At 55.9% G+C, this 10,032-nt stretch overlaps 2 protein-coding genes across 6 annotated transcripts in view; one reads left to right on the forward strand and one right to left on the reverse strand.

Annotated features, from left to right (window-relative positions):
• Positions 1 to 66: 66 nt before the first annotated feature.
• On the forward strand, positions 67 to 8,500 carry LOC108641382. Of its 5 annotated transcripts, none has more exons than XM_018083011.2 (13): positions 67 to 274; positions 1,766 to 1,890; positions 2,448 to 2,538; positions 3,086 to 3,165; positions 3,364 to 3,408; positions 3,933 to 3,967; positions 4,346 to 4,509; positions 4,704 to 4,791; positions 4,946 to 5,026; positions 6,086 to 6,184; positions 6,471 to 7,195; positions 7,694 to 7,767; positions 7,949 to 8,500. In XM_018083011.2, exons 1-13 carry the CDS (start codon positions 119 to 121, stop codon positions 8,016 to 8,018), a joined length of 1,833 nt encoding a protein of 610 aa, XP_017938500.1. In that variant the 5' UTR covers positions 67 to 118; the 3' UTR covers positions 8,019 to 8,500. The 5 variants fall into 5 exon arrangements, with proteins under 5 accessions (XP_017938500.1, XP_017938508.1, XP_017938516.1 ...); XM_018083019.2 differs by having other exon boundaries at positions 4,707 to 4,791; XM_018083027.2 differs by lacking the exon at positions 4,946 to 5,026.
• A 96-nt stretch (positions 8,501 to 8,596) lies between these two features.
• CARMIL2 (capping protein regulator and myosin 1 linker 2) overlaps positions 8,597 to 10,032 on the reverse strand; it is a 23,007-nt gene continuing 21,571 nt past the window's right edge. Inside the window, 3 exon segments of the mRNA XM_029965501.1 lie at positions 8,597 to 9,292; positions 9,365 to 9,475; positions 9,734 to 9,815. Coding sequence (XP_029821361.1) covers positions 9,117 to 9,292; positions 9,365 to 9,475; positions 9,734 to 9,815 — 369 coding nt within the window. The 3' untranslated portion in view covers positions 8,597 to 9,116.

Raw genomic sequence — 10,032 nt, forward strand, 5'->3', positions numbered from 1 at the left:
CCCTCAGGATGGGTCCTTGTGGAGAAGTGGTGGGATTTGGGCTGGATTTCAGCAATCTCCTGGGTTTGTGGCTGTGTTTGGGATTCAAAACCCTTCCCGGGATGTTGGTGCATTGCTTATGGCTTGGTGTCTCTTCTCCCGCAGGTCTATGTTTGTACACAAGGATGTGTCTTTTACCAAAATCTACGTCCTACAGCCGTGGATCGTCAGCCTCTTGTTGAAGGATAACCAGCTGGGTTACCATGAGAATCTCCTGGCTGGGCAGGTGGTGCGGGTGGGTACTGAGAGGGACTGTCCCAAAGTGCTCCAACAGCCCTTGAAATCTAAATTCATGCAAGTGCTCCGTGGTTCCCCACTTGGTGGCTGTGGATGTGTGACCGTTCCTCCTCAATGTCCCTGATTCTAATTTTTTTTTTTGAGGAGGAGGAACTTTGCTTTGCCCATTTCTGGCAGCTTTGACTGACTTTTCACCTATGGTAGGTGTGCCCTGCTCTTGCCCGAGATGTTTGTGAGTCTCAGAGGTCATCTCTCCTAGGCTTACACTTGCAGGCTGCCTTGTCTTCCTCCTTGTCCTCTTTGCATCCCTTCCTTGTAACATGGCAGTTGATGATGGAGGGTCCTGACAGTAGCACGAGGCAGAAACAGGACCTGCTGAGGTGTCTGGAGTCTCATCCTGCCTGATGGTGAGACCTGGTGGGACCACGAGCTCGTTCTCCTCTCCTGGGAGAGCCTCTTTCTTAGTGGTTCAGGACATGGAGATCTAAGGCACAAAACCTGCTCCTGAAGGCTTTAGTCAGGGGACTCTGGGATGTCTGAGGCTTGATTAGAAGGAGGAAGGAAGCAGGAGGAACACAACTGAGTGGAGTCAGTGCTGGTGTGGGCTTGGAAGGTTTGAATGAAGATGCTGTGAGACAAGTGGATGCACAAGCAAATGTTGGGTGGGCCTTGTGATGGGTTACTGATGTCTGCTGAGGGAACCCAGCTCCAGTGCTCTGGTTTGTGGTTCCCCCACAGCCTTTGGGTGCTGTAGCAGCATCCCACCATGGACATTATTGTTGGCCATCTCCTGACTTCTTTTGGGGAAGGAGATGTTTGAAGAAGCTCACATGTCTCCTCGCTAACAGGGGCAGGAAGGAAAAGGATGGGAATTGTGATTTAAATAGGAGGAGAGATGAGATGGGGAGAAATAAGCAACAGTCAGAGAAAGCCAACTCTGTGGTCCTGTTCCTCATCCCATCTGAAGACATGGAGGTGGTGAAATCACTGTTTCCCTCTTCCAAGTCCCCTCTCCCAAGCAGGAGATCTCTTGTGCCTGGGCTGATGAAGTCACCAGTGAATAAGGAAATCCCCTCTCACCCGAGGTCTCAGGGGTTAATGGGGAGAGTTCCCTTGGTGTGACCACTCTCCAGCCTGTACCCACACCATGGATGACAGTTGGGCCCTGGGCTCCAGCTGTGCCTTCCATCCTCTGTTTCAAAACTGTAACTCCCAAATCTACCCTCTTCTTCAGTTTTTTTTATCCAGTCCTGAAAGCAGCCCTGCCCACTGCTGGTACTGGTGCTGTCCTGAAGCGTGGGCTGAGCCCACTCCACCTCTGCTGCCCACCAGGACTTGCCCATAGTGAGAATCACACCACGTGTCTGAGAACATTGTCCAAACGCTTCTTGAGCTCCGGCAGGCTTGGTGCCGTGACAGCTTTCCTGGGAAGCCTTTTCCAGGTCTATAAACGAGATTTCTTTTTTCATCCTCCCCAATCTCTTGACAGGTCATGAGTGACTCAGATGCCCCTGACCGGCCTGGGGTCCTCCAGAGTGTTTCTCTGCAGGTCACCGATGGATCCCACTACATCCGCGTGGTCGTTACACCCGATGCTCTGCAGGCAGAGGAAAAGTGGGTTCCACCATGACTCACCTGTGGCTGGGACAGCGGTTCTCCACAGCTGCTAGTGGGGCTCCTGCCTGGTCTTGTTTCAGGTTGTGTTAAGCTAAAGCAATCTCAGGGTGGGAAGTCGGTGTGAAAGAGCTGCTAAGAGAAGCAAGCTGGAATGCTGTGCTCCGGTCTCGGCTGGCTGGGATGGGCAGGGGGCCGTGGCAGAAGCTGTGATACCATTAGAAAGGACTGAAGAGCCTGTGGGTTTTGTGAAAGGAGCCAGAGCATTAACCATGGGCTGCTCCTTCAGTGCTTTCCTCCATTTCCCCATTTGGACACCCTTAAACTGGTGGAGTGCAGGTAGCAGAGCCAAGGATAAGCAGCAGGAAGAAGCTGCTCTTAGGCAGGAATTATTAAGGAATAAGGAGCCCTTAGTCCCTGCTGCTCATGCCTAGACATGTTCCAGCATGCCCTAGTGTGGTTGGCAGAGCTGTTGGGGGAGCCCCACTGTGTGTCTGGGGGGGTCCAGCTCCATTCTTCATCTCTCCAAGGGTGTTTCTGCTCTGCTCCTTTTCCAGTGTCCACATGCAGGTCCAGCTTGCCGGCCTCACCTGCAGAATTGTCGTCCTGCAGAAGTACAGAGTGTGTTTTCAGGAGGAGGCCAGACTGGTAAGTGCTCTGAGGAGTGGAAGCAGCCTGTTCCTTTACCTTGCTGTGCCTGCACACTTGCCTGCTTCCAGCTGCTGCCAGGAGCTGAGCACAGATGATGGGTGAAGATGATGGGCAGATGATGGGTGGGTGGCCTTTCATCTTCGTCTGCAGCTCCTGGGAGGTGTGTGGCAGCTGGCCTGGGCTCTGGGGTGGGGATGAGCCCTGCCTGGGGATGGGGTGTATCTCCCCCTGGGGCAGTCTGGCTGTCACTGTTGGGCAGCTGCAGAAGACCTGTGTGGGCTGGTGGCAGAGCTGCCTGCTGTCCCCTCAGGGGTTCAGAGGTGTCCCCACAGCCTCCCCGGGGCTGGCTGAGGAGCCATCAGCTGACACAGGAGGGTACAAACCCCCCGTTTAAGGGGGGTTGTCCTGTGTGAGGGGACCCTCACTTAGGCTGGGGGTTTGGTGGCAGAGGTGGGGTGGGTATGTGGGTGCTGGCTGGCCCTGGGGGAGGCAAGGGCAGAGGTGGGACTGCAGAGGTGCCTTGCAGGGTCTCTTCTCCCCGCAGGAGGACTGCGAGTTCTACCTCACAGCCCAGCAGTTCATCGTGCTGCCCATCCAGAGGCAGAGGATAGAATCATCCGATGGGTAAGGCCTGTGGGGTGGGTGGGTAGGGGGCTCTGCTCAGGGGAGCTGCCTCATCTTCCCAGAGCAGCACTGACTCCAGGGTCCTGGTGTGACCTGGTTGTGGTGGGCACCTTTTGAAAGAGGGATTGTCTCCATGGCAAAGGAGATGGAAGATGGGGATTTGGAGAGAAACAGTAACTGGCTTCTCTCTTGCTGCAGGAACCAGGAGCCTTCTGTGGTGAAGAAGATAAAGGAGCTGTGGCTGTAAGTGTGGGGCTGAGAGGTGTATCCAGACACCCTGATGAGAGCATACAGGCTTGGGCTTGGGGTTAGGGCAGGCTGGCAAGGGCCGGTAGTGTGGTGGCAGCTCCTGATTCACCTGTGACTCCCTGCCCCAACTTGTGACAGAGCTGAGTAGACCATGAAAAATGAGATCCTGGTGACACAGAGGGCTCTTCATCCCCAGCCCCTTCCTCTGAGCTGGGAGGAAACACCCGTGGGGAGCTTGTTCCTGCCAGTGGTGGGCAGCACAGCTGGGTGGGTGAGCCCTGCACAGCTCATTCCTCCCTCCACCCTTGGAGACCCAACTCTGGAGATACTTGGGGCCCTCCATCAGTCCATCTCCAGGAGTGAGGCTCCCTGATGTCTATCCCTGGGATCCCAGCACTCAGTGGGGAATCCACAACTTTCACAAGCCTCTTCTGCCAAGCCAGGGTGCTTGATCTATGACCGAGAGCTGCATATGACCCATCCCTAACCTGGCTTTGTCTTCTCCTTGGTCATTACAGGAGGAATCCTGCTGTGAGGAATGCTTCCAGCTCAGGTAAAGAGTTGTGGGGGACACACGATGCTCTGGCTGCCTCGTAGAGTTGCTGGGTTTCCTCAGCTTGGTGTGTGTTAGGCAGAGGTAGCACAAGTATGGCCAGATCTCACAAGGATATGTTGCTAAACCCAAAGCAGGATGAGGCAGTGCTGATAGCTGAAGCAGTATGGGACATGGCATGCTGTGTTCATGCTGCTGGCCCAGGAAGTGTGGACAAAGGAAAGAGAGTTTCTAGAAGCAAAGAAAGTGCAGAATTTTGGATATTTCCACAGATTTCAGTGCACACAACAGTCATGCAGCTAAGTAAAAGGGTTTGCAAGTGGGGCTTGCCAGAGTTCAGCTGTCTGCTCCACATGTGTCTCTGTGTTCTTGCTTCAGACCCCTCCATCTCTCAGCTAATTGATGCCATAGGACAGAACCAGCTGGAGATTTTGAAGGAAAATGCTGAGGAATGCTTGGATTTACGGATGCCCGAGGAGAAGACGGTGACGGTGACGGACGAGGTTCCTGTCACCGAGTGGGAGGCAGAGCGCAAGAAAGAGGTCAGTCTGGCTTCTGGGAGCAGCTGAGGCGGGGCTGCGACAGCTCATGGTGCTCTGGTGGGGTGGGAGAAGGAAGGGGAAGGGCGGTGGGCAGAGCTGGAGGTTGGCTGGGGAGGGAGATGGTGTTCGGCTGGCAGGTACAGGTGGGCTCCTGCACCCGGAGAGGGAAAACCACATAACATGTCTCATTTCAGCAGGGTCATGATGTTTTCATGGTCCCAGTCAACACCCTGGTGATCCCTCCTGAGGAGGAGGAAGTTGCTTGTGATTCTTCCAGGACAGGTCAGTGCAGTGTCTGCATCTGCAGGGTACCCAGATGGGCAGTGCAGCGCCCAGCCATACGAAATGAGGGCCTCCCTGGAGTGGGGAGGACAGTTCCTTTGCTCTGGCTGTGCCACATGCTGGGATGCGACCAACAGCGCCCCTTTCATTGCAGATACAAACAAAACAACTCCTGGGAAGAGTAGTGATGACAGGACAGTGCCAGGGGACCCAAGTGTTGTATCCCAAGCCAGCCGTGAGTAGCGGGTCCTCCAGATCCCAGAATGGTTTGTGTTGGAAGGGGTGTTAAAAACTGTCTAGTTCCAGTCCCCTGCCATGGGTAGGGACACTAGACCAGATTGCTCCAAACCCTGTCCAACCTGATCTTGAACACTTCCAGGAATGGGGCAGCCACAGCTTCTCTGGGCAGCCTATGCCAAGGCCTCCCCACCCTCACAGGGAAGAATTTCTTCCTGATATCTAATCTAACCCTGTCCTCTGTCAGTTTGAAGGCATTCCCTCTTGTCCTGTAAATCCATGCCTTTGTCAGAAGTTCTTCTCCATCCCTCTTGGAGCATCTTTAGGTACTGGAAGGTGCTCTGAATTCTGCCTGTAGCCTTCTATGCTCTAGGCTGAATAATTCCAACTTTCTTAGCCTGTCTTCATAGCAGAGGTGCTCCAACTCTTGGATCATCCTTGTGGCCTCCTCTGGACTTGCTCCAGATCCCATCCAGCCTCTTATTAGTTTCCTGTGCAGTTGGCTCAACCCACCTCCTTGGACTGAGCAGAGGAGGTACCAGCATGGCCAGGTCTTTGGAGACCTTGAGCAGGCAGGGAGTGGTTCTGTTCCTGCAGCCTCCTGAAGCTGAGCAGCTTTAGTTCATTATGCTGGGAACACAAGTCATTTTGTCCCTTTGATGCCAGCACAGAGCCTGAGTCTCCTGCCCAAGTGTAGGCTCCTTACTGACTCTGGTTCAGCACCAGGATGGGTTTGTGTCACCTCAGTGAGCTTGGTGTCACAAAGCTTTGCTGCACAAGTACCTGCAGAAGCTCTGTGTAGAGAAGGAGGTGAAGGGAGATGCTATCCTGGATAGTGCAGGTTGTAGGAGAAGGTCTTCCTCTCACTGCCTGCTCTTTGGGCAGTGTCTGCCTCTCCACTGCCTGCTGGCTGGGGTCTTTGAATACCCCATTTTGGGCTGGAAAGGGTTTCAGAATTCCTCTTGAGAGCTGTCTCTGTCTGAGACCTTGTGCACAGGGTTGGAAGTGGGCAGCTGCTTTCTTTGCCAGAGTCAACCCTCCAGCCTCTTCCTTGCAGATGCTGAGTCACTGGCCTTGTCAGATAGCTTGGAGGGATCCCTGGACAACCCCTGGAACAGGATCCCCTCACTGTCTTTGACCCCGAGCTCTTCAGATGGTGAGTCCCCATGTCCCAGGGCATCCAGCCTGCCTTGCTGGCAGGAGACAACTCTCTTCTCAATGGGTGTAGCTCATCCTGGATGCTGGCTTGATTTTCCCTGGCCAAAAATTAGTGCTTGATCTGCAAACAAGAGCTGCATGTGCCCCAACTCTAGCCTGGCTTTGTTCTCATTGCCCTGTGCCTGCATCATTCCAGCTCTGACACTCCAGCCCACACTGACATGCTGGGGCAGGTCCCACCACCAACCCCCTGCCCAAACTGATGATGTGTTTCCTCTTAGCAGAGAAGACCTTTCAACCTGATGCTTCCCTGAAGACCCAGAAAGATGTGTCTGCTGACAGCAACACCCCCGACCTGCTAGACCTGTGTAGCCAGGACTCTCCCAAGAGATTGCCACAGGGAGAGCCAGTACAGACTTTCTCTCCCTCCCTGCTCTGCTCCTACAGCAATCCCAGTCCACTGAAGACCAGCACCAGCCAGGCAGCATCAGCTTTGGGGGCAGCCTGTGGTGCCCCCTGCGCTGCTCAAGGCCCGCAGGGATCAAGGGGCTCTCAGACCACCCTGCCAACTCTTTCTCCAGATTTCCCTGTCTTGCCCAGCACCAGCTTGCAATCCATGCCCAACAGGATGCCTCAGGGGGAGCAGGCGTGCTCCGGTGGCACAGCTTTCCCTCCAGATGCGTTGAAGCCTTTTCCAGCTCCTGCCAGGACACGGAACCAAGCTGCTGCGGGTGTCAAGAGGAAGCTGATGGTGGGAGATGACCAGGCACTGCTGGCCCCCGGCGAGCAGCAGCATCCCCAGGGCACCCCAAGGGGCAGGGGGACAGGCACGGGCAGGAGATCAGAGCTCAGGAGCCCACGGGGTGCAAAGAAGAGCAGAAAGGAGACAGGGCTGCAACATGGAAAGGAGCTTGAGGAGGAAGAGGAGGAGGAGGAGGAAGAAGAGCAAGCATCATCCTCTGCGAGCGGCCCCAGCTCCAGGCCGGAGCAGCGCAGAACTCTGGAGCCGGTAGATATGAAGCAGCTGGTGGGGTCCCTGGGGCCTGGGGGGTCTCTGGGGAGGTTCTCTGTGCCCACACCCCTCATGTCCATTCCCAGCATCTTTCCTCATCGTCCCGTGGGGATGGGAAGTTTAAAGTAGGTGTCGGTGTAGATGGTGAAGGATCTGGGAACACCGTGGGAATTGTAATCATTTAGGCTGGAAAAGACCTTGTGAGACTGAGTCTAACTGTTCCCTCAGCACTGCCACACCTACCACTGAACTGTGGCTTCAAGTGCCACATCCACATGCCTTTAAATCCCTCCAGGGATGGTGAAGATGTGGTTGAGCCCGAGCTGAGTGGGAACTATCAATTTCTGGAGCATCTTCCAAGATATCTGGGTAAAATAAGATCAAAAGAGCAGGAAACAATTGAGAGAGAGACTCCAGAGCTTTCCTAGGGGTATTGGGCTCTCAGGGCTGTGCGTCTGGGTCAGACCCATCTCACCCTCCCCTTTGCTTTTGCAGTACGTGAGGAAACCAGCCCAGTACAAATATGAGGCACCAAGCCCCGAGCTCTGCCAGCAGATACAGTCTATCAGGTCAGTGCAGCCATGGACTTGTGTGGCTGTCCCTTGTCCCTGCTGTGGGATGTGAGCATCACTGCTTGCATCCCTACAGCAAGTTCCCAACCTCTGCCTTACCCCTTGTCTCCGGCTGCCCCCGCGCCGTGTCCGCAGCCGGGTTCCCTCTCACCTCAGCTCCTCCTGTCTGTTTTCACAGGATCTCCAAGGCAATGCTGAAGTGGGCGTGCTGGATACTGACAGAGGAGGAGGAGGAGGAGGATTCCTGAGCCTAGCCCGTTCTTCATTCTGTCCTTCTTTCACCGTATCCTCCAAAACACTGGGAAGAGCAGTTGGGGGGGGATGTGGGGACACCAGGACCCCTGTGACCAAGAGGACCGCTGAGTAGGCTGACCTGGCTGCAAAGACCCTGGCCCAGGGATGCTGGGATATGACCTGTTGAAAGCCAGCACCCTCAGTGCCAAGAGGGGAAAAAAAGCATCCATGCAGGAATGCCTGCATGTGAGCTGGCATCCCTCTCCCACCTTGCCATCCTTTCCAAATGCCTTGGCATCTGGGGACAAGAGGTGACCCAGTGCCACTGTAGCAGCAATGGCAGAGGCCTGACAACCTGATCCCCTCTCCGAAGGTGCCCCAGGAGTTTGGACGTTTTATTGATTAGTTTGGGTAGGGTCCTGCACCGTTTGTTACAAAAAATATCCCGCAGGGTTATGCTGTAGAAATTAAAAATAAAAATTGTATATTTTTTAAATACACGGCTCTTGTATTAAAAAAAAAAAAAAAAAAAAAAAAAAGAAGAAGAAGAAGAAATAAAACCAAACCGAAACAAGCATCTTGCTTTGTCGTAAACATCTGTGTAAGGAATGCGTTTGGTCCGGAGCGAAGGGCAACACAGGAGAAAGCCACTGGGGTGTCGGGATCGCGCTGGTGCCGTCGGGGATCTGGGGGGCTGGAGCTGCGTGCTGGAATGCTGGGGGTGGTGGTCCCGCCGATGGAAGCCTGCGTCTTGCGGGGGCTGGAGAGAGCGGCACCCCATGGGGCGAGGAGCTGGAGTGGTGAAAGCGCCTTGGGAACACTTCCTAAAAATAGCTGGCTGCCGAAAAATCACCGGCTCTCCCCCCTGCAGCCCACAGCGGGCACCGCGACACCGCTCGATGCGTCCTGCAGGCTCTGGCACGGTCCCTGGGCATCCTGGGCGATGCTGGTGGCCTGGCTTGTCCCCGTGGCACAAGTTGGGCGATGCCATCGTTGGCACATCCACGCCAGCCTGGTGCCCCGTCTCTCCGCACCCCAGCTGCCAAGCACCCTGGCACCGTGCACTTGCTTGCAGGGTTTTATTGGGAACAGTGTGGTGACATGCAGGGGCTTCACTGTCCCAGGGCCGGCTCCTCCCGGCCCGGCACCGGGCGTCTTTGGTCTACGGCAGCTGAGTCTTGTGCATTCCCAACAGTTTGTGCCAGGGCTTGCGGCCGCTCGCCGTCAGTGCCTGTGCCAGTCTGCGGCTCCTCCAGCCCGGCACGGGGCCAGTCCTGCGGCGTGGCACCTGGAGAGGTCACAGCTGTGAGCATGGCGGGACCCTCCGTACCCCAGCGCCTGCTTTAGCATCGTGTCTCACCTTCAGCATCCAAGGACGGTCCGGGCTCACCCTCCATCTCTGAGAGGGACTCGTGCTTGGTCCTGTGCCTGAGCACAGGCGACCGCCGCAGGCGCAGGGGAACGGTGCCCACTGGGGAAACACAACCCAGCCCCATGTTGCAGTGGGGTGCAGCAGCCTGGCTCCTGCCAGAACTGATCTCATTGCCCCCAAGTTCCCCTTGGGCACTTCCCAGTGTGGCTGTGCCATTGTCTATCACCCTGGCACCACAGGCTGCCACCCATCAGCCGGGACAGGGAGCACCACCACCCCTGTGGAATGCCACCACCCACCTCTGCTGGCGTTGGATGCAAGGGGGGTTTTTGAGGTCCCACTACAGCCCCAACTTACTTCCCAGCTCTGCCGGGCACTCGGGCTCCCTGAGCTGCTCCTCATGGACAGACAGAGCTCGGCGGCCGGGTCCCCCGTGGCGCTGCCAGCCGTGCCATCAGCCGGTTGTCTGGAAAAGGGGAGAGATGCCATTGTGGGGGAGCCTGCAGCACCCCGGCTTCCTCACAGCCCCCATCAGCACCCAGTACTGGTTGCTTGGCTCCCCGCTGCCCTCGCTTCCCAAGGGCTCCAAGAACAGGCCAGCAGTGGGATGGGGAACCCCCATGGGCAGCTCATGCATCCATCCCTACCTTCGGTGT

This window comes from Manacus vitellinus, unplaced genomic scaffold, assembly GCF_001715985.3.
Source record: "Manacus vitellinus isolate BGI_N305 unplaced genomic scaffold, ASM171598v3 scaffold_10_pilon, whole genome shotgun sequence".
Lineage (NCBI taxonomy): Eukaryota > Metazoa > Chordata > Aves > Passeriformes > Pipridae > Manacus > Manacus vitellinus.